This window comes from Balaenoptera ricei, chromosome 1 (genome assembly GCF_028023285.1).
Source record: "Balaenoptera ricei isolate mBalRic1 chromosome 1, mBalRic1.hap2, whole genome shotgun sequence".
Taxonomy (NCBI): domain Eukaryota; kingdom Metazoa; phylum Chordata; class Mammalia; order Artiodactyla; family Balaenopteridae; genus Balaenoptera; species Balaenoptera ricei.
The window spans coordinates 37,231,043-37,255,682 of NC_082639.1; the positions used below are offsets into that span (position 1 = coordinate 37,231,043).

Genomic DNA, 24,640 nt, shown 5'->3' on the forward strand with positions numbered 1-24,640 from the left:
TCTTTCTGTCACCACAGTGTGCATTTCTAGAATTTTACATAAATGGAATAATACAATAGGCACTGTTTTTTCTTTGGTCTGGCTTCTTTCACTCAGCGTAATTATTTTGAGATTCATCCATGTTGTATGTATCACTAGATTGTTCCTTTTCATTACTGAGTAATATTCTACTGTATGGTTATATCACAGTTTTTATCCATTCACCTGTTGATGTGTTTTCTTCTAAAAGTTTTAGGTTTTACATTTAGGTCCTTGATCCATCATGAGCTAATTTTTGTATATGTTTTACCACTTGTTGAAAGACCTTCATTTTCTTCAACTGAATTGGCTTTGCCCCTTTATTGAAATAGATTGGCCACATATATGTGGATCTGTTTTGGGACTCTATTTTCTTTCACTGATCTATTTGTGTATCTTTACACCAATAACCCTTTGCTGATTACTACAGCTTTAATAATAAGTCTTGAAATCAGGTGGTGTTAGTCGTCCCACTTTATTTTTCTTTCACAAAGTTGTTTCTGGCTACTCTAGGTCCTTTGAATTTCCATACGAATTTTCAGAACCAGATTATCGATTTCTACTCAAAAAAGCCTGTTAGGATTTTGATTTGGATAGCACTGAATCTATATGTCAAATTGTAGAGAATCAACATCTTAATAATACTGTCTTCCAATCCATGAGTGCAGTATGTCCCATTTATTTAGGTTTTCTTTAATTTCTCTTCTTTAATTTCTCTCAGCAATGTTTTATGATTTTCATTGTATATGATTTTCTTGTACATATTTTGCTAGGTTTATTCTCAAGTATTTCATGTTTTCTTGATGTTATAGTGATAATTTTAAAAATTTCAGTTTCTGATTATTTGTTGCTGATATATTGAAATACCATTGATTTTTGTATATTGATCTTGTACCCTGAAACATTGCTAAATCTATTATTAGTTCTAATAGCTTTTTGTAGACTCCATAGGATTTTCTACATAGACAATCAATGTCATTAGAGAATAAAGACAGTTTTACTTCTTCCTTTTTAATCTGGATATCTTTTACTTCTTTTTAGTGTTTTATTGTACTGGCTAAAATCATTGGTATGATATTGAAATAGAAGAGGTGAAAGTAAACATCTTTGCCTTGTTTTTGATGTTAAGAAGAAAACATTCAATCTTTTACCATTAAGTATAAGGGTAGCTGTATCATAGATGCCCTTTATCATGCTGAAGAAGTTTCCTTCTATTCCTAGTTTGTTGAGGGTTTTAATTGTTTTTATTAGGAATAAATGTTGGATTTTATCAGGTTCTTTTTCCATATTACTGAGATGATCATATGGGTATTCTTTTTTACTCTATTAGTATGGTGAAATACAGTGATTGATTTTTGAATGTTAAACCAGCCTTGCATTCTTGGGGGTAAACCTTACTTATTACAATATAGTATCCTTTTTTATACATTATTGGATTCAATCTGTTAAAATTTTTATTAAGAATTTTTGCACCTATGCTCATGAGAGATATTATTCTGAGTTTTCTTTTTTATAATAGTTTTTGTCTGATTTTGGTGTCAGGATAATACTGATTTTATAGACTGAGCTGGGAAATATTTCCTCCTCTTCAATTTTCTGCAAGAGTTTACACAGAATTGTTATGTTTTCCTTAAATGTTTGGTAGAATTTACCATTTAGTCCTGGATTTTCTTTCTTTTCTTTCAAAGGTTTTTAACTACCAATTCAATTTCTTTGAAATTCATTTCTATTTACTCTTTTTACTGTGGTAAAATATGCATAATAAAATTTACCATTTTAACCATTTAAGGGTACAATTCAGTGACATTAAAGACATTCACATTGTTGTGCAACCATCACCACTATTTCCAGAACTTTCTCATCATCCCAAATTTGTAGAGAGATACTTTGAAACTATGTAAATATCCTGTTCCTCATCAAATGTTCAACCACTAGCTTAGCATCTATTGCTATTTCTTCACTGTGGCTATTCTAGGTAACTCATATAAGTGGACTCATACAATGTTTGTCTTTTTGTGTCTGGTTTATTTCACTTAGCATAATGTTTTCAAGGCTCATCCATGTTGTAGCATATATCAGAATTTCATTCCTTTTTATGGCTAAATAATATTCCGTTGTGTGCATATACTCCATTTTGTTTATCCATTCACCTGTTGATAGATACTTGAGTTATTTCCAACTTTTGGCTACTGTGAATAGTGCTGCTATTAATATTGGTGTACAAATAATCTGTTTAAGTCCATGTTTTCAATTCTTTTGGGTATATACCTAGCTAATTCTTATTTATTTTTGAGTGAACTTTGGTAGTTTGCATCTATGAAGAAATTAGTCTATTTCATTATGTTGTTTAATTTATTAGCATAAAGTTATTCATAATATTCCCTTATTATCATTTTAATGCCTTTAGAATTTGTTGTGACATCACTTTTCCCATTCTTGATATTGGTAATTTTTGTCTTCTCATTTTTTCTTGATCAGTCTGGACAAAGATTTCAATTTTATTTATCTTTTCAAAGAAACAGCTTTTTGTCTCATTGATTTTATCTGTTTTTCTATAGTTTATTTCATTGATTTCTGTTCTGATCTCTATTATTTCCTTTCTTTTGCTTACTTTAGGTTTCATTTGCTCTTCCTTTTCTGGCTTCTTAAGGCAGAATCTGAGATCACTGATTTGAAAACTTTCTTCTTTTCAAATATAGGTATTAAGTGCTAAAAATTTCCTGCTAAGTAAAGCTTTAGATCCAATCCACAAATTTTTATATGTTGTGCTTTTTCATTCAGTTTAAAATATTTTCTAGTGTTATTTTCCCTTTGTCCAGTGAGTTATATGGAAGTGTGTGGTTTAATTTCCAAAACTTCAGTGGATTTTCCATATATCTTTTTATTATTGATTTCTAATTCAACTGTGGTTGTCTGGAAAAGATTTTTATTTCACCTTTGTTTTTGAAAGATATTTTCACTGGTATAGAATTCTAGGTCAAAAGTTTTTTTTAAAAGTACTTTAAAGATTTTTCTCCGCTGTCTTCTGGCTTACACTGCCTCTAATGAGAAACCTGCTCTCATACTTATCTTTTGTCCTTTTTATGTAATGTGTATTTTTTCCCTCTAGTTGCTTTTAAGTAAGATTTTCCCTTTTATCACTGGTTTTAAGCAATTTGATTATGATGTGCCTTGGTATAATTTTCTCCATATTTCTTGTGCTTGAGGTCATTGAGCATCCTGGATTTGCAGTCATCCTTATCCTGCTTGGAATCTCCATGCCAGGCCACTGCCACCCCCACTTCCGATATGGATGACTATTGTCAAATTTATTACTTTTGCCAATAAGATTTGTGAAAAATGTTATCTCAGGGTAATTTTAATTTGTATTTCTCAAGTGAGGCCAGGCATTTTAATTGTTTAAAAGTCATCTGTATCTTCTTTTCTGTAAACTGCCTGATCATATTTTGTTCAATTTTTGTATTGGTTTTTTGATCATTTTTATATTGATTTATCTGTATCTTTTATCTTTTCTACAATGAGCATGCATTTTTTTTGCAATAAGAAGACACAACATAAAGTAATTTTAAATTTAAAAAGTGCTTTTAAAAATTCATGTAGTTTCCTGATATTGGAAAAATATTCATAGTCCATGGTAGCTAGTATTTTATTATAACTTCTCAGGGGCTTATTTTCACTTCTCTTTGTGACAAAACCTACATAACTAACATGGAGTATGTGAGCTTAAAAGCCTGAGTCACTCTGGACTGCCTATCTTTTGACCAGGGGCCCTAGAAAAATCATAAACTCTCGTATCTGTAAAGAGATCTGGAGCTCCATTACTTCAGTAGATCTTCCAATGGCCCTGGGAAGCTGACAGGTCATTGACAATGATCCCAATTTTATAGATTTTTAAACCAGAGGCTTAGAAAGGTAAAGTGACTTTATCATATGGAAGGTTAGATTTAGAAGTTACCTTAAAGATGATCTCATTCTCTGTACTCAGAGTCCTACAATTAGTAACTACAGCAAAACTTTGGCTTGGACTCAGGTGTTCATTCTAATAGCAGTAATCAAAGTGAGGCTCCCTATCACTATAAGTGCTCAGGGGAGGACAGATAGCTTCTCTTCTTCAGGAGACAGCAGGCTAAGCCTTTGATAGGCCATGACTGGGCAAGCATACTGGGGGTGCTGGAGCCTTAGGTCTTTCTATGCTCACCTTTGGCAGCAGTCAGCATGGTGGAGGCCAGTTCACACTGCTGTGATTCCAAGTGTCCAAGCGTGAACCAGCGAGGGTAACGGCTGGGCACCACAGATACCATATGGTGAGGGTGGGAAGTGTCGCCTGCAGAAGTTGAGTTTTCTAGAACAGGTAACCTAGAAGACCCAGGGAGAGTCATAAGCTATCACCCAGACCCTTGCCATTTGGAGCCACCTTAGAGCAGCTTGTTCTTTGCTGGGGAGGAATTGGGCAGGAAAGGGTTAATGAAGAACTTTGAAGGTTTTAAAACCTATGGTACCGTACTTTATATGAGGTGAGAGCCTGGGCACTTGTAGAACTCAAGCTGAATAGTTTCTTACTGCAAATGGATTTGAAAGACAGTTCAAAAACCATAAGATTATTTTTAAAAGCATAAGAAATATATGCCAAGTAATCCTCAGCAGTCCTTTTTGGTCGAGCTGAGGAGCTTTCTCAGCCTTATAGCCTAACTAAAATTCTTCTTCTGTATGTTCTGCTGCATCCTAGAGGTCCACCTGCCTGAACCAAGGATCCTATTCTAGTTTGGAAACAGGATGCCCATAGCTCATTGTTCTCAAGTCTTGATATAGAAAGACTTACTTCTACTTCCCCAGATGTATCTGGTGACCTAAGCCTGGGAACCATTTCTCAGTTAGGTATGAAAAGGCTCAAACCCCTTGTGAAGCTGCCAAACTGGCCCCAGAACAAAGAGACTCAGGCCTTGGGTACTCCATATCTGTTAAAAATTCAGAGACTTCCTCAGACAGTTCACTGAGAATGCAGCCAGGGAGCAAGTGCGTCACCAGCAAGGCATCCCAGATAAGAATCGTAGATCATATGAAAATATCTGAATCATTTTAGGGCAGGCTGATGGCAGGTCCAAAAGAATAGAGAAAGAGTGAAAGAGAAGAAAGTGAGACAAACAAAGAAAAAGAACATCTGAGACTTCTGGTTTAGTGGAGGCATTTGGGCTAGGAAAGGGCTACCCACCTCATGGCACGTAAGGCTAATTTATAGGACAGGTCTGGATCATGAGGCAGTAGAGCTGAGAACAAATACTTGGCAAAGGTATGCATGGGAACACTCTCTCGGTGGATGACTTCTCCCAGACCGCTGAAGGGGCCTCCTGCAGGAAGAAGATAAGCCAGCCAGTTATTTATCTGTATGCTTGTATTTGTCTGCCTGGACTTGAGCCTTAGGATCCCACATGTGTTTGCTAGCCATAAGAACCTTCACTACACTTTAATGTCAAAAATGTTGCTGTACCTGTGCTCTGTTAGAGAGGGGAACCCAGAGTCACAGGCCTAAGACTCGGTGACAATAGCCCCTTCTCTACTTACCTTCCAGGAGTAAGATGCACTGCTTCTGCAGTGTTTGCACTAGCTCATCATCCAGCTGCAGCTCCTGGAGTCGACTCAGGAGCTGCTCCTCATTACGGCACACCTTGTCCTGTGCGTAGAGGCCTTCAGGCATCACCCTCTGTTGACCCATCCCCATCAGAGCAACTTCCATGGCCAATGACAGGTAGGACTCACTGCTGTCTGGGCAGCCTGCAGCCACAGGCACATGCTGGTACACAGGGGCTCTGCTTTCATTCATATCTGAGGACGACAGGGCACCGGATTCAGTAGGTCAGGCCCCATGGATTTTTCTGCCTCTCTTCCCCCCACACTTTGGAATACAGCTTGGTCAAGAGCTAACACAGGGAAGCTGAGTCAAACACCAGAACAGTAAGACAAATATACTGAGAAAAGGTTATACAGGGTTACAAAGATTCCTAACTCCTTCCTAATGCATTATCTGGTTAGGCCAGCTGGGGAAGAATACAATCATACTAATCTTTTGCTAGAATGTTATGTAATACTATAATTATCTATTTTTGTGTCTGTCTCTTCACTAGAATGTAAGAACCTTAAAGGAAAGAGACTTTATCTTACTGCCTGAGGCATCTCCAGGGCCTGGTATGTGGAAGGAGCTAAGTGTATGTCTATGGTAAATAAACCCCAAGTACAACTTCAGGTTTTCAAGATGTAAGTGTCATTTTGCAGATGAAACAGACCAAAGATGATGAGTCCTTTTTCAGGCGATCAGAGAGAAGTTAGGGTAGCCGCTACCTTGCACTGGGGCCACCTCTTGTATCTCTACCCACAGAAATCCAAATCCATCCAGTTAAACTATTACTTTTGTGACATTTGCAACTTTTATGTTATTATTACTTTATATGTTCCACCTTTGGGTTCAAAGTTTCAGGAGGAGAGCACAGGTTTAAAAGCCAGAGTCTTAATTTCTTTCCTTTCCCCTTCCTCCATCTGGTAAATATTTATGGAAGACTATTAAATGGGAGTTATTGCCCTAAGTGCTAGGATCACAATGATAAGTCGTAATTTCTGCTTTCAGGGACCTGACAGTCTAGTAAGAGATACTTACTTGTAAACAAATTGTAATGCAGTGTGCTAAATACCGTAATAGATGTATGTATACAATACAGTGATAGCATAAAGGAAAGAAGAATCAGTTCTGTCTCAAGTCCTTGCTACTTTGAGACTTTATTAAATTACTTCCCTTTTATTTCTGTTTTGTAAATTTGGTACAAAACCACCATAAAGGAGAATGTTCAAGGGGAACATGAGAGTATTACACAAGGTATACACACACTGCTGATGGAAGTTTTTTCCCCCTTCCAGACTCTGAGGACTACTTGGCCTCTGACTCCTCAAATCCCCCTATCCCTTCTTATTCCCCTTGGATTACTCTTTAGGCATTCACACAGTAGGGAAGTGAGAAGAGCAAAGGAAGACTGAGGCTGGCACAGTAAAATGGGTGAGTAGGACAGGGCCAGTCCACAGAGTGGGAAAGGAAGGTGGGAAAGAGAGCAATCCCAAGAAAACCTCTCAGGGGAGGTCCAGTTTGGAGAAGAGACCAAAAGGCTGCAAGAGGGGTAAAACAGCCTCTGTCATGGAGGAGAAGAGAGCTCCCAAGGGCAGTTTCGGCTTGCCTTGGGCTGACCCCTGTACCTGACACTTCCAGATAGCCATCATCATTCAGGCGGCAGGCCTCAGTCAAAGTGAGAAACAGGCAGCCAATGGGATCCAGGGGGTGGCCCACCCAGCCTTCTAGGTTTGTGATCGTTGTGGTTCCTCTCTGCAACAGTTCTGGAAACAAGCAGGTCAAGGTTTCAGAGAGTGATAGAGACACACTGCTCTCTGTCCCTGCCTGGTCTCTCCATTAGTCTCTTCACCAGTCTCTTTCAGACACCGGCCCTGAAACTCAAAGTAAAGCTTCCCTCACTGTCTTGCTTTGGGTTGATGAGACTGGTTACAAGCTCATCAGCCAGCTCTGAGGCCATGTGGTATGCATTTAGGCTGCCTGCTGACAGCACACATATGTAGATACAGCTTTACAGATCTTCTCATACCAGATCTTAGTGGATTCAACTGTCCTGTGAGAGAGGCAGGCCAGCATTATTATTCCCATTTTACAGATAAGAAAACTGATATTCACAGAGGTAAAGTGAGGCACTCCACACAGCAAGGAGAATGACCTAGAATCCCCTAGCCCCTGTAACACCAGGAAACTTAATGAAAATTAAGTACTAGGCCTTGCAGCCCCTGAGGATCCTCATCAGCCTCAGCCTAAGGAGTTAAGATGGCTCTTGATCACTATACCTTTCTTCTGATGCTTGTAGATTTCCAGCTGCCGTTGCTGCTGCAACCTCAGAGTATTGATAATGGCCACTGTGAGTCTGAGGGCCTCTTTTGGGTAACCATGGGAACGCAGGGCATCAACCCGAGCACAGGCTGTAGGCACATGCTCTACCAGATGAGAAGAAAATATTTTGATTGAGTTAAGTTTTCAAATCAGGAAAATTCATGCTTGACAAAGGGAGACTGTACTCAGTTCAGTTCCTCAAATTCAACCTGACATCTACTGTGTACCAGAAATTGTATTTTATCTTTTAGGGATAGAAAGTTGAATAAGTCACACGTACTACCTCCAAGGAGATACCCTGCAGCCTCAGTGTAGTGGTTTGGTGTAGAAAGGGGCAAAGAACTAGGATAATAAAATGTTGTACCTCTTTGTGAACATGTACTACAGGAATGCAATGTAGCAACAAACTGCCTTTATAGAGGGAAAGGCCTCATTTGTTTATTAATCCTATGCTTCCTGAGAACCTATTAAATGCCAGGTAGCATGCTGGGCAAAGCAACTACAAAGATGAATAAGAAATGGTCACTTTCCTCAAAGTGCTCACAAATGATACAAAAACAGATCATTATAAAACAGTTGAAAAGAAATGACATGATAGAAATATACACAGAAAGAAAATAATATTTGAGCTATATCCTTTGTAGGGCAAGTAATATTTTAAATATGTAGACAAGCAGGGAAAGGCATTCCTGGTTGCCTTTATATATAACATATAAACAGAGGCATATAAGTAAAAGCATAAAAAGTATTCTAGATAACATCTTCAGAGTATGGCAAATAGCTCTGTGTAGAGTTAGGTTATGTGGCTAGAGATAGCCTGGAAAGGTAGAGTCTGGGATGTTAAGAGCTTTGGATGCCATACTAAGGAGTTTGGATTTACCTTAGGTATAACAAATGACTACCAAAGGCTTATAAATGGGGAAGTGATTATAATGAGATTTATGGTTTATTTTGTGATTTCTTTTAAGAGAACATTAAAAATTATACAAATAATTATAGAAAATTTGAAAATACAGATAAACAAAATAGAAAATAAAGATTGGAGATAACCATTATTTCTAGTTTCATATTTCATTTTATGAAAAAAATATATATCCAGACTTTTCTATTTAATTTTAATAAAAATGGGATATTTTAATTATTGTTTTGTAACTAGGTTTTTCCACTTAATAACGTATTGTAAATATTTTGCCATATCATTAAATACACTTCTATAACATTAAAAATGATTACATATCATTCCACTGAATATGCATACTATCCATTAAGTCAATCAATCCCCTATTGTTGGACATTTAGATTGCTTCCAGTTTTTCTCATCTGTACATTATACATCCATGCTCTAATAAACCCCATAACTTTATGCATATTCTTAGTTAATTATAGCTCAGGATAAACTCCTAGAGGTAGAATTCCTGGATCAAGGGCTATGAATGTATTTTAAAGGCTTTTGATAAATGTTGTTGAAATGTTGTAAGCATTTACATTCCTACTAGTAGTATATGAGATTACCTCTCCTACATGTAACCCCTCCTCTACCAAAACCTAATTAACTTTTTTTTTTTTAATTTTATTTATTTATTTATTATTTATTTTTGGCTGCGTTGGGTCTTCGTTGCTGCGCGCGGGCTTTCTCTAGTTGTGGTGAGCGGGGGCTACTCTTCATTGCGGTGCGCGGACTTCTCATTGTGGTGGCTTCTCTTTTTGCGGAGCACGGGCTCTAGACGCATGGGCTTCAGTAGTTGCAGCATGCGGGCTCAGTACTTGTGGCTCGCAGGCTCTAGAGCGCAGGCTCAGTAGTTGTGGTGCACAGGCTTAGTTGCTCCACGGCATGTGGGATCTTCCTGGACCAGGGATCGAACCCGTGTCTCCTGCATTGGCAGGTGGATTCTTAACCACTGTGCCACCAGGGAAGTCCCCCTAATTATCTTTATTTATAAAATTTCTGACTATTTGACAATCGAAACATGATAATTCAGTGTTGTTTTGATTTGTATCTTTGTTTATTAATGAGGTTATATTTTTTCTCATGCTAGTTATATATATGTTTTAGAAGTGTTAGATCAGAGAAGAAGAAATATAATCAAAGGGAATTTCAGGTGGATTCAGCAAGATCTTGTGAAAGACAAAGATATGGGGTGAGGGATGGAGGTAGGGGATTGGGAGATGATAATAAAAATGTACGCTATTGTCGTAAGACTCAGAAAATGTGTATTTTTAAAAAGTGTCTAGTTTGGAATGGGCATTCTATAATAAAGTCAAGAATAGATTGACAGAGGCTAGAGGAGGGTTTAAACTCACAATGGAACAGCTCTATCCTGTTATGATGACGGAAGGAATGAGGAAAGGAAGACAGCTTGGTGACAAATGCAGATAGTGCCTTAGCTACTAGTACAGAGTAATTTAAGTTTCAAAGTTCATGCCTTTTCAGCAAAATATGTAATTTCAGGGTAGATTACAATGTTGCTCGGTAACTGCTGATTAAGAGAGCCTGTGAACTAATGTCTAATGATTTTGTTAGTACTCTTTCAGATTTACTAACTCCTTTCCCCTCCCCAAACTTAGGAAACAATATAAATCCCTCTATTTGAGGTTACTGTACCTCATTTGTACATATGCAAATCTCCCAGGCTACACATAAATACCCTGAGGCCCTAGTCAAGGCCCCAGAAGATCTGTATGAAGACTGTCCAAAGTGTAGTTGTGTTGCTGGTACCTATGCAGATGGCTCACTCAGGCTTGGCATAAGGTGAGAGTGGGCTCTGAAATTGTGAGAGTAGGACAGGTACACTTACCAAGCCACAGTGGCTGGCCTTGGGAATTAAAGAGTAGTCTCTCACTTTCCTGCTGGCAGGCAGGAGCTATATATACATCACTGCTGATTATTCGCTGTAAGTGGCTGTCCTGCCAATGCAATTCACGGCCCTCGATGGCTCTAGTGAACACTGTCCGTCTTGGTCTGGATAAAGAATCTGGGGAAAGAAAGAAATGCAGCAGTTCAATGACGGGTAATCTGAAGCTCTAGCTCCTGTGTCTTCTTCAGGCTGGGAGGAATGGCAGAAGAATAGTGTATAGTTAGTGACAGCAGTCACTCTGCCATCTGTCTGGGTGTTCGTTGTGTTGCTTCTTTACTGGATAGCTTTTCGTGTGTCTGTGCCCTCTATGGGAAGAACCTTTCTACATAGATCTATGGCTGAAGACCAATTTCTCCTAGGACCCAGAGCCACATGAAAGAGAGGAGGGACAGTGGTGCTCAGCTGCTCAATTATGAGGATACAAACTGCTTCTGTAGAAGCCAGAGGAACAGAGAAGCAGCTAGGTAATATCCCTGGCCAACCCATAACCTGTTTCTTTTACAGCATGACCCACATCAGACTAAGTACTTCTGTGACATTGATATAAAAGCTGAAAAAGAGCTGAAGCCCTGTGTATTCTGGTATCTTTATCACACTAGTGTCTGCAAGCTTACAACCTTGTTCTCCAATAAGAAAAACTGATGCTGACAAAAGACTAAATTGTTTTCTCATTGGAGTCCTACCATGCCATCTCGCTTCAGGAAAAGGGCTGCAGGGAAACAGCAGACAAAGTAAGCTCAATTCTTCAGGGTGGTGTGTAGGAAGACCAGATGGAAGATACAATCATAAAATGTGGATATAGAAGGACTCATGGAAGTGACATTTAAGGAAATAAAAACATAAACAATCATTTAACTGACTCTCTGCCAGACTAAGAACAGTTGAAACTATTTTGGGATCAAGAACTGAAATACAGATATTTCCAGAGATGCCCAAATGAGTTGTGCATCTACTGAGCCTGTGCAAAAATATTGGGAGGGAAAGTCAGAGGATTCAGACCGAACATGAAAGAAATGAACATATTCATCTACTAAGCAAAAGTCCTTGGAATCTGGTCATCTCTTCAGAAACTGGTATATTCCTTAGAGTGCAGGCTCAGAGGATTAAATCAGAATAGCACTGACAATATTTACTGAAATTGCTCCTCCTTCATGTCACCCCTCAGTTGAAGCACAATGACCCTTCTACTGGCTGCAGTCGGAGCCCCTCTCCTGCTAAACTGAGAATCTACCATGGGTCTGCTCAGCCCACAGTGGGGATTAGGCTCCCAATATGTTTTGTATTTCATGAAGTCAGCAAATAATGACTGCCTACTACATGGCAGGTACTGTTCTAGGTATTGAGGATATAAGAAGTCCTTGGCTTCATGGACCTTTATATTCAAATGGGGAGAGACAGTTAAATGAATGTATAGTATAGTAAATATATAAGATGGTTATGAGTGCTAAGGAGGAGACTAAAGCAAAGTTAGGGAGAAAGGCAAGCTGGTATTGGGCGGGGGTTATTGTTTTATATAGCATGGTTTTTAATAAGGTAACATTTGAACAGAGACCTGAAGGAACTGAAGAGCAAGCCTCAGATATAACTAAGGGAAGAGCATCCTAGGCAAAAGGAACAGTAAGTGCTATTGGTGGGAACATATTTGGAGTGTTTGAGGGTAGTGAGGAAGCCAGTGTACCTAGAATGGAGTAAATAAGCAGGAAAGTCATAGGAGATGAGGTCAGAGAGGTACTAGGAAACCAGACCATGGAGGGCCTTCTGGGCCATGAGGCAAAGATGAGAAGCCACTGGAGGTCTTTGAGCCATTGAAGGTATATGATCTGATTTGCATTTTGAAAGGACAACTGGCAGCAGTATTGAGAACAGACTTTACGATGGAAGCAGTTAGGAGGCCACTGCAATAATTTGTGAAAGATGGTGGTAATCTGTTCAGAGTAATAAGCAGTGGAGGTGATGACAGCAAATGAACCCTGGATATATTCTGAAGGTAAAGGTAATAGGATTTGCTCATGGATTAGATCTGGGATGAGAAAGAGAAGAATCAAGGATGACTCCAAGGTTTTTAAGATAGACTTGTCATATATAGAGACAGGGAAGACTGCAGGAGGAGCAGGTTTGGGTGGGGCTAGAGGGGTAAGAAATCCTACTGAGATCCTATTAATATCTAAGAGGAAACATCAAAAAGGTAGATGAACATGTAAGTCTGGAGTTGAGAGGAAAAGTCTGGGCAAGAGATATAAATCTGGATGTTGTTAGTATATAGATGATTATTAAAACAATGCAATTACCAGGGGAGTAAATATAGAAAGAGAAGTGATTTGATAACTGAGCCCTGGGTACTCTAGCATTTTAGGTTGGGAAGTGGTGGGGAGACAGTAAAGGAGACTGAGAAGGAGGGGCCAATGAAGAGGAGAACCAAGAGAGCAGTGTCTTGGAAATAAGGTGTTTGAAGGAGAGAGTGATTGATTGTGACAAATACTGCTGATAGGTCAAGTAAGATTCTGACTGAGAACTAGATTTAGCAATGGTCAGCGTTAGTGACCAGTACAAGAGATGTTTCAGTACTGAAGGGATGAAAGCCTGACTGGAGTGAGTTGAAGACAGAATAAGAGCAGAAGAAGTAGAGAAGATAAATATATAATATTCTTTTGAGCATTTTTCTTAATTCTACCACTTATTTCTACTACCTCAGAGAAACAATGTGGTAGACAGAGAGTCATGTGGGGTCAACAAGAATGTTTTTTGCTTTGTTTTGTTTTGGGATGAAAGATAAAACAATGTGCTTGTATACTCAGAGGAATAATCCACAAAAATCTGTGATGCAGGAGAGAGTAGAGATAATTCCTGGGGTGATGTCCTAGATAAAAGGAATAAGATCTCAAGAACAAGTGGAGGGTTTGGGCTTAGACAGAAGCACAAACAAAAACAGCAGAAGAGGCAGAGTAGATGGGTATAGACAGAAGCAGATGTGGTGATAGAGTTTTGGAAATTCTCTTCTGTTTGCTTCTATATTCTCAGTGAACAGGAAGCAAGTCTTCAGGATGAAAGTGAGGATGGAGAGAAAGTATAGAAAGTTTTAAGGAAAAGGTGGTGTGAAATAGTAATTTAGAAGACTGAAAGAAGGCATAGACTAGGGAAATGTAGTTGATGTCTGAACAATACTATGGACCCACTTGAGATTAGTGGTCATAAACTTAAGATAAGACCAGTTATCATAGTCATGTTTCTCTCCACCATGTTCAGCTGTGTGGGTGTGAGCACCGAGTAACTAGAAAGTTAGACTGAACTACTAAGGTTAGGGTTTTGCTATGTGAGTGTAACTAAGGGAACGAGGGGGTTGAGTATGTATGCAAGGTAGTGATTATAATGATGCACCAAGGAATCTAATCGGGATAAGAAGGAAAATGAGGCTACCACAAGAATGAAAAAGTGATAGGATCAAAATTCCTAGTGGGTCAAAGAATTACTGGAACTGGAATACCAGAGAAAATAACCTAGTAAGACTGGTGGTGCTAATTGGAGCTGCTTGAAATTGCGATTGTGAAGAAGGTGTAGTTATTGGTAATGACAAGCTTTAGGGTATGATCTTGAGGTTGCATAGCTAAGTTATGATAGAAGATAGACTATTAAAAGAGAGGAGGTCAAAGAACTGAAAGACTAGAATACTGAAAGTACCATTTATGAGGCTATTTAAATGATCAAGAATCATGACAGAAGTAGAGGCAGAGAGTAGTGTTAGTGAGCCAGTAACCAAAAATCTCCAAGGAATGAGGGGGATTGCCCCAGAGGTCAAACGACCAAAACCTGGAGGGCAGCAGACAGCATATTTTAACAGCACTGACTTTAAAGCTGGGGGGTATTTTAGGAAGGAGGGTAGGACAATGATGTAGAAATGGCAATGAAGAATAAGCAGGATGCCTATTGCTCCATCAGGCCCAAAGGTAAAGAGATATGAGAGATAAATCAGCCACAGCTTGTGAAGACTTAAGAGGAAACAACATCCTCAAATAAGAACCAGTAACAACGAATAACCAGTATACTGTGACAAGGAAGAAACTGCCAGACTGGAGGCATGTGTTTATACACATGTGACTCTCTCTATGCCAAACCAAAGTCAATACTAAAAGGATAGATTCCTGTGTTGTGGAGGTTAGATGAATGCCAGCAAAGGGTAGCTTCAAGTGGCAAAGTTGTAGGCTTTTCATCTCTCATTACCTTGGTTGCCTTAAATACACTGATAATCAATTATGGTACAGTAGATGAAGGCCAAGCAGTAACAATAATTTAAGTGATTTCCTCCTAGAGGTTAAAAATATCAGTAGATTTATCACTTAAAATAAAAGGGAGGACATGTAAAATCAATGTCTGATAAAATCTACCAATAAAGGATCCCCATGGGCTAAAGAGCAATCAATTGCCAACAGCAAATGGCCTGAGTTAGATGAACTAAAGCTGATGTGAATGTTGATGTCCAGTGATACCTGGTCAGTGGGCTCAAAAGGCAGAGGGTACAATATCACTGCACTGGATTTGTCTTAAAATGGAGCAAGAGTCCTAGCCATATCTTGGAACAATGACCCCCTCCTAGAAATCTGCTGTATAAAAATTTGAGGAAAACAGAGAAAAGTAAGTAAGAAAGGCAATTGTCAGGACATTTTTTTAAGTTTTTTTTTTTTTTTTTTCTCCCAGGTCTTCTATCATTCCCTTGAGGTAGGTCTTCTGAGCTAAAACCAACCCCAACTGAGGCCAAGATCCATTAGTCATGAAAAACTTGAAGGGTAAAGAGGATTCATGAAGAGGGCTCTAGGAATTTATGCTGGACACTGTAAGGACACTCTAGATGTGGAAAAGGACAGCATCCTCAATGTCAAAGATACAAGCTTACCCTTATTTAAGGTTTGGCATTTCAAGACAAACAAAAGGACAGGCTTTTCTTATTTAGGATGACAATTCTGACAGTCCAAAAGTTGTCCAGCCACCTTTGTTCTCAGGCTTTACCCTCCGACCTTTTGGAGTTCCAGGCATGAAGACGCTAAAATGATATCTGGCTCACCTGAACGGTGACTGGCATTCTGGGGAAGTGCGTTGGTGATGTTGGGCAGCTCATGCCCATAGTTCCCATCCTCCAGGGGACAGACATCCAGGTCATTCCACTTCTGCAGTTGCTGCAGCCAACAGGATTTTTCCTCCAGTTTGCAATGTGGATTTAAAATGATGCACACCCATAACGCCCCTGGAAAAGAAAACAACCCACATTCTTGACATCTCTCCTTTGATGTATGTCTAAGCCTTAATTTTTCAGTTTACTCTTTTCTTCCATTTTTTGTTGGTAGGAAAAGTTTCCAAAACATCAGCTTTTCTCAATATAAAAAAACCAAATTAAAAAAAAAAACAAAAAAAACCAACCTAAAAACCAAATCTGCTAAAGTTTTCAGAAATGCTTATTTTTCCTTCCCAAAGGTTTCTTAAAGCAGAGTGACTATCTTGATATCTGGATATATGCCTGTGATGATGAACAAGACAGATTTGGGCTTGAATTCTGAGCTCAGATCTGCAGTCCAACAAACATTTATTGAGAGAGTTCTTGTTCAAGACCTTGTATTGGAGAATAAGACCCTGTTCCTACCCTTGAGGAGCTGTCCAATGGGGGAGATAGATAAGTAAACACAGTGTCATTTGAATATGATAAGTGTTAAGATAAAGATATATTCAGGGTACAATAATAGCACAGAGGAAGGGCATTTAGCATAAGAAGGAAGGTGCTCAGAAAAGGATTCAATTTTAGTTGACCTTGGACTTTCTGAGCTTCAAATCCCTCAACTGTAAAACTGAGATCATAATGTAAAGGGCCTAGCATATTATTTGGCACAGAGTGGAATTTAGTATTTCCCTTTTCCAGGGAAAATTGTTTATTTGTACTTGGATTTTGATACTGTTGATCAGCTGTGATGCCTTAAAACTATCACATTCTTGGATCTTCTCTGTCACTATAGCAGAATATCACATATTCCACATAACCAATGAGTACTGTTTCTTTGACCACATCACCCTTCTTTGCAAGCAAACCTGCTTCTTATTTTCAAAGTTGGCTATGTGGCTAAGACAGAAATATTCTCAATCTCAAGTTAACAATAAGCCTGGCTGCAGAGTGTCTTAAGTTAAACATCCTTTGGGATGGTGTTATATCTATAGACGGCGGTATATTCAGACACTATTTCAAGGCCCCTCAAAGTCAAATAGGAATGTTTTATTTTTTTTTTTTTTTTTTTTATAAATTTATTTATTTATTTATTTATTTTTGGCTGTGTTGGGTCTTCGTTTCTGTGCGAGGGCTTTCTGCAGTTGCGGTGAGCGGGGGCCACTCTTCATCGCGGTGCGCGGGCCTCTCACTGTCGCGGCCTCTCCCGTTGCGGAGCACAGGCTCCAGACGCGCAGGCTCAGTAATTGTGGCTCACGGGCCTACTTGCTCCGTGGCATGTGGGATCCTCCCGGACCGGGGCACGAACCCGTGTCCCCTGCACTGGCAGGCGGATTCTCAACCACTGCGCCACCAGGGAAGCCCAATAGGAATGTTTTAAAAGACCATTTAAGCCTCAATTTCAGGTACTAACTAGAGATGATGAAAATTCATTTCTATTGGCTCAATTCAGTTTTTCAAATCCAAAATGAAAAAGAAACTACACTATGTAATATAATAGTATTATATAATGATGGTTCTTAAGGGGATTATAGTTAGGAGTCCCTCAAAAAATAATTATACTAAAGCATAGTAAATGCTATTATAGCCACATATAAAGTGCTGTGACAATATGTATGATGGAACAATTAACTCTGTAGGTGGGGTCAGGAAAAGTTATAACATTTGAGTTTGTCCTTGAAGAATAAACATGAGTTAATTCTAGTTAAAAAATGGCTAACTAAATACATATGCTCATTATCAGTCCCTCTTGATACTTCACTAAAATGAAAGTAGAGGGATAAAAACAGGCATAAACTCACATAGACACAGAGAATGGGAGAGATGAAAGAGAAGAGTCATAAAATTTTGGAATCTGGAAAGCATGTGGATGAGAGATAGCTGACATAGCAGAAGAAAGCTGAAAACTCCATTAGCAGTTAGGAAAGCCCAGCAGCAGACTGATTCATGCTGCAGAGCCCCGCTGAAGGTGGGGCCGAAAAATAGTGGAACAGGTTAGAAGTTTGTCAAAGGTCTCAGGATCACAGACTTCCTCCTCTATTCAAGGTAGCTCAGTGCCTGTTCATTCTCTCTCCTGGAAGAAAACCAGAGCTTTACTCACTGGAAAGATAGATTCAGAGAGGCTCTGGATTGGGAATACTGTGTACAACTGAGGGTGGGGTTTCCATGCGAAAAACTGAGGGATTAAGAAAAATATACATATTGTACAAATGGACACCCTTACCCCCACCATCCAACCCTCTTTCCCTACTTGGTTCTGAGAAGACTGTGACAGGCTTATAATCCAGACATGGTGTTCATGTCCTAGTGTTTTGTGGAAGGTAGAACTTGTGAGTAATAAAATTAGCTGAGGAAATATCTAAGCAAAGTGTTGAAGGAGCAGCCTGGTTTCTATTGACTGCTTATAGTAAAATGCAAGAAGAAAGAAATTAAAGACAGAACTGTGAACCAAAAAGGAAGCAGAACTTAAAGATGTGGAACATGCTCAGCCTATCCACATTGAAAAGAATGAGAAAGCCTGTTTGGGAAAGAATATAATGGTGTGACCCTTAGAGAGGTAAATCTTCATCTTTTATTGTAGGAGTAAAAAGAGAATACCTAGAATTAAAAAATAAAGAAAGAACAGTTATTTAGAAATGTGGAGGCATGTTAGAAAAAGCAGCTAAAAGAATTAAAAATTGCTCTTTCTGAGAAGTAGTAACTGACAATGTGAAGGAATATGGCAGAGGAATATTGTTTTTTATTAAAAAGTTTGTAGAACTCTTTGACATTTTAACCTGTATACATGTATTACTTCATTTTGAAAGAAGAACGAGAGATAAATAGGAGTGGTTTGGGCAGAGAGATCAAGGGAGGGTATATACCCAAACAGGAGAAAGGACATAAGCGAAGGCAAATACGTTCTCATGAGTCATTTTAGTCTCTTTGGATATTTAGTCTATTGGATGTTTTTTCCTTTTGGTAGAAAATTTTTGTAATCTAGCATGTTAGCTTTTAGTACTATTGGGACTGTGAGTTCCTACCAATTACAGTGTCCTTTCTGAACACCAGGTGGCAGGAAATCCCTAATATATAGGAGGTAAAGGAGGTAAAAAATTTCTAACCGTGTGACAGTAAGAAAGATGCACAAATATTCAGATCATAAAAGTTACTTTCTCTACTTTTAGAATTTAAGAATCCTAAAGGCCTCTGTAAACCTCATGAAAAAAATTTTTTTCTTCACATTGTAGTCTTTTCCTATGGTGTCTGTGTTACACTGTTTGCTGGTTCTTGTAAAATTAATGTAGGGATAGGGTCCCACCCACCAACAAACAAAAAAGATAAGAAAACCTCATCATTTAAGATGAGGGAAGAGGAGCGCTAAGAAAAGAATTTTGAGGAAGCACCAATATTTAAGTTGTGAGCAGAGGAGAAGGAGGAATAAGCAAAAGAGATTAAGAAAGAAAGATAAGAGAGATGGAAGAACCAGGAGAAATTAGTGACACACAAGCCAATTACCAATGTCTAATGAGGCAGAGTGTCAATATTAGTAACAAACATTTACTTTACAGTTTAAGATGTGCTTTTTGTTTATAGTGAAGTAAAAGATTTTCACATTTAATCTTCATAAGTATAACGAGAACCAAAGAGAGGCCATTAAACTTGGCCTTATGAAAGGCAAAATCAATAGGGTAACAGGAACAGAAAACAGATTGGGGTGGGTTGAGAGAGGCTTAAGAGGTAAAAAAAACAGGGAACTAACTACAGTCATCAAGGAGTTACTATTTCCTAGGCACTGAAATATTAAAAAGGGGATCCCTAGAAAGTGAGTACTTTCACCTGTAAGTTTAAAATGAGTTTTCTGTTTTATTAAGTCATTATGGATTTGTTTTTTAAAAAACTCAAGAGATTGCTGCATCTCTAAGAAAGAGACAAGGTAAAAAATCCTGCAGGTGCCTACATGTAATAGGCATGTAGGGACTGTGTTACCACGATCCAAAAGCAGATTTTCCAGCAACTTAAAAAAAGCATCACTTGAGGATACGGGGAGGGGGAAAGGTAAGCTGGGACAAAGTGAGAGAGTGGCATGGACATATATACACTACCAAAAGTAAAATAGATAGCTAGTGGGAAGCAGCTGCATAGCACAGGGAGATCAGCTCCAGGCTTTGTGACCACCTAGAGGGGTGGGATAGGGAGGGTGGGAGGGAGGGAGACGCAAGAGGGAAGAGATATGGGGACATATGTATATGTATAGCTGATTCACTTCGTTATAAAACAGAAACTAACACACCATTGTAAAGCAATTAGACTCCAATAAAGATGTTTTTAAAAAAAAAAGCATCAAAAACTCTAACCAAGGGCTTCCCTGGTGGCACAGTGGTTGGGAATCTGCCTGCCAATGCAGGGGACACGGGTTTGAGCCCTGGTCTGGGAGGATCCCGCATGCCGCGGAGCAATTAGGCCCGTGAGCCACAACTGCTGAGCCTGCGCGTCTGGAGCCTGTGCTCCGCAGCAAGAGAGGCCGCAATAGTGAGAGGCCCGCACACCGCAATGAAGAGTGGCCCCCGCTTGCCGCGACTGGAGAAAGCCCTAGCACAGAAAAACGAAGACCCAACACAGCCAAAAATAAATAAATAAATTTAAAAAAAAAAGCAAAAAAACCCACCTCTAACCAAGTGTAGGTACCATGGAAGTTAAAATTTTACATAATTATTATATATTAAATATAATAATAAATAATAGCGACAATTTATTTCTTTTTATGGGCTACGCATTATAATAGGCACTTTATATATATTATCTTATTCAGTCTTCCAACTGTGAGGGTCAACAGGTCTTGGATTGGGTGTAGAAGGTAGAAAACAGAGGGAACCTAGGATGACTCAGATTTTCTTTTTGAGCAACTAGATACATCTCACAACCCTGTACTGAGATGGGGAAAATCAGGCTTTGGCGGGAAAAATAAGAGTTCTGTGATGGTCATGTTAAGTTTGAGATGTTTCCTAGACATGGTGGGAAGCTGGACACTGAGCCTACAGCTCAAGAGAAAGGTCAGGGCTAGAGACATAAATTTGTGACTTGCCTACATCTAGATTATATTTAAAGCCATGGGACTGAATATGATCACTTAGGTACAGAATGTAGACAGGGCAGTGGGTGCTGCAGAATACTCAATATTTAGAAGGGTTGAGGAAAGGAAGAGGAGCCTACAAAGCAGTCTGACAGAAAGCAGCCAGAATGTGGGAGGAAACCCAGGAGGGTGTGGGGTTATGGAAGCTAAGAGAATACATTTCAAGACGTGTATGGTCAATTTTATTGAAAACTGCTAAGAGGTCAAGTAAAATAACAACAGAGAAGTGGCCACTGCAATATGGAAGTCACTGGTGACTGTAGCAAGAGCTACTTGTCAGTAGAGTGGCAGCAATGAGCAATGGAAGCTCAACTGCAGTGGGCTCGAGAGAGAATGGAGGTAAGCAAATGGAAAGAATGCAGACAAGGTTTTCAAGAAGTGTTGTTTTGTGGGATAGGGAGGGTGGGAGGGAGGCTCAAGAGGGAGGGGATATGGGGATATATGTATACGTATAGCTGATTCACTTTTTTTTTTTAACGTCTTTATTGGAGTATAATTGCTTTACAATGGTGTGTTAGTTTCTGCTTTATAACAAAGTGAATCAGCTATACATATACATATATCCCAATATCCCCTCCCTCTTGCGTCCCCCTCCCACCCTCCCTATCCCACCCACCCCTCTAGGTGGTCACAAAGCACTGAGCTGATCTCCCTGTGCTATGCGGCTGCTTCCCACTAGCTATCTATTTTATGTTTGGTAGTGTATATATGTCCATGCCACTCTCTCACTTTGTCCCAGCTTACCCTTCCCCCTCCCCGTATCCTCAAGTATATTCTCTAGTAGTTCTGCGTCTTTATTCCCGTCTTGCCCCGAGGTTCTTCATGACCATTTTTTTTTTTAAGATTCCATATATATGTGTTAGCATACAGTATTTGTTTTTCTCTTTCTGACTTACTTCACTCTGTATGACAGACTCTAGGTCCATCCATCGCACTACAAATAACTCAATTTCGTTTTTTTTATGGCTGAGTAATATTCCATTGTATATATGTGCCACATCTTCTTTATCCATTCATCTGTCGATGGACACTTAGGTTGCTTCCATGTTGTGGCTATTGTAAACAGAGCTGCAAGGAACATCGTGGTACATGACTCTTTTTGAATTATGGTTTTCTCAGGGTATATGCCCAGTAGTGGGATTGCTGGGTCGTATGGTAGTTCTATTTTTAGTTTTTTAAGGAACCTCCATACTGTTCTCCATAGTAGCTGTATCAATTAACATTCCCACCAACAGTGTAAGAGTGTTCCCTTTCCTCCACACCCTCTCCAGCATTTATTGTTTCTAGATTTTTTGATGATGGCCATTCTGACCGGTGTGAGATGATATCTCATTGTAGTTTTGATTTGCATTTCTCTAATGATTAATGATGTTGAGCATTCTTTCATGTGTCTGTAGGCCATCTGTATATCTTCTTTGGAGAAATGTCTATTTAGGTCTTCTGCCCATTTTTGGATTGGGTTGTTTGTTTTTTTGATATTGAGCTGCATGAGCTGCTTGTAAATTTTGGAGATTAATCCTTTGTCAGTTGCTTCATTTGCAAATATTTTCTCCCATTCTGAGGGTTGTCTTTTCATCTTGTTTATGGTCTTCTTTGATGTGCAAAAGCTTTTAAGTTTCATTAGGTCCCATTTGTTTATTTTTGTTTTTATTTCCATTACTCTAGGAGCTGGGTCAAAAAGGATCTTGCTGTGATTTTTATCATAGAGTGTTCTGCCTATGTTTTCCTCTGAGAGTTTGATAGTGTCTGCCCTTACATTTAGGTCTTTAATCCATTTTGAGTTTATTTTTGTGTATGGTGTTAGGGAGTGTTCTAATTTCATTCTTTTACATGTAGCTGTCCAGTTTTCCCACCACCACTTATTGAAGAGGCTGTCTTTTCTCCAGTGTATCTTCTTGCCTCCTTTATCAAAAATAAGGTGACCATATGTGCATGGGTTTATCTCTGGGCTTTCCATCCTGTTCCATTGATCTATATTTCTGTTTTTGTGCCAGTACCATACTGTCTTGATTACTGTAGCTTTGCAGTATAGTCTGAAGTCAGGGAGCCTGATTCCTCCAGCTCTGTTTTTCTTTCTCAAGATTGCTTTGGCTATTCGGGGTCTTTTGTGTTTCCATATAAATTGTGAAATGTTTTGTTCTAGTTCTGTGAAAAATGCCAGTGGTAGTTTGATAGGGATTGCATTGAATCTGTAGATTGCTTTGGGTAGTATAGTCATTTTCACAATGTTGGTTCTTCCAATCCAAGAACATGGTATCTCTCCATCTGTTGGTATCATCTTTAATTTCTTTCATCAGTGTCTTATAATTTTCTGCATACAGGTCTTTTGTCTCCTTAGGTAGGTTTATTCCTAGGTATTTTATTCTTTTTGTTGCAGTGGTAAATGGGAGTGTTTCCTTAATTTTTCTTTCAGATTTTTCATCATTAGTGTACAGGAATGCAAGAGATTTCTGTGCATTAATTTTGTATCCTGCTACTTTACCAAATTCATTGATTAGCTCTAGGAGTTTTCTGGTAGCATCTTTAGGATTCTCTATGTATAGTATCATGTCATCTGCAAACTGTGACTGCTTTACTTCTTTTCTGATTTGGATTCCTTTTATTTCTTTTTCTTCTCTGATTGCTGTGGCTAAAACTTCCAAAACTATGTTGAATAACAGTGGTGAGAGTGGACAACCTTGTCTTGTTCCTGATCTTAGAGGAAATGGTTTCAGTTTTTCACCATCGAGAATGATGTTGGCTGTGGGTTTGTCATATATGGCCTTTATTATGTTGAGGTAAGTTCCCTCTATGCCTACTTTCTGGAGGGTTTTTATCATAAAGGGGTGTTGAATTTTGTCAAAAGCTTTTTCTGCATCTATTTAGATGATCATATGGTTTTTCTCCTTCAATTTGTTAATATGGTTTATCCCAATGATTGATCTGCGTATATTGAAGAATCCTTGCATTCCTGGGATAAACCCCACTTGATCATGGTGTATGATCCTTTTAATGTGCTGTTGGATTCTGTTTGCTAGTATTTTGTTGAGGATTTTTGCATCTATGTTTATCAGTGATATTGGCCTGTAGTTTTCTTTCTTTGTGACATCTTTGTCTGGTTTTGGTATCAGGGTTTTGGTGGCCTCGTAGAATGAGTTTGGGCGTGTTCCTCCCCCTGCTATATTTTGGAAGAGTTTGAGAAGGATAGGTGTTAGCTCTTCTCTAAATGTTTGATAGAATTCTCCTGTGAAGCCATCTGGTCCTGGGCTTTTGTTTGTTGGAAGATTTTTAATCACAGTCTCAAATTTCAGTGCTTGTGATTGGTCTGTTTATATTTTCTGTTTCTTCCTGGTTCAGTCTAGGAAGGTTGTGCTTTTCTAAGAATTTGTCCATTTCTTCCAGGTTGTCCATTTTATTGGCATATTGTTGCTTGTAGTAATCTCTCATGATCCTTTGTATTTCTGCAGTGTCAGTTGTTACTTCTCCTTTTTCATTTCTACTTCTATTGATTTGAGTCTTCTCCCTTTTATTCTTGGTGAGTCGGGCTACTG

At 38.9% G+C, this 24,640-nt stretch overlaps 1 protein-coding gene across 2 annotated transcripts in view; it reads right to left on the reverse strand.

Moving 5' to 3' along the window:
• ZSWIM5 (zinc finger SWIM-type containing 5) overlaps positions 1-24,640 on the reverse strand; it is a 252,624-nt gene that overhangs the window by 18,789 nt on the left and 209,195 nt on the right. For both annotated transcript variants that reach the window (XM_059897953.1, XM_059897963.1), the window contains exons 5-11: positions 15,854-16,033; positions 10,741-10,917; positions 7,903-8,049; positions 7,252-7,389; positions 5,578-5,838; positions 5,228-5,363; positions 4,217-4,374 (exon numbers count right to left, since the gene is read on the reverse strand). In XM_059897953.1, coding sequence (XP_059753936.1) covers positions 4,217-4,374; positions 5,228-5,363; positions 5,578-5,838; positions 7,252-7,389; positions 7,903-8,049; positions 10,741-10,917; positions 15,854-16,033 — 1,197 coding nt within the window. The remainder of the gene's footprint in view (positions 1-4,216; positions 4,375-5,227; positions 5,364-5,577; positions 5,839-7,251; positions 7,390-7,902; positions 8,050-10,740; positions 10,918-15,853; positions 16,034-24,640) is intronic.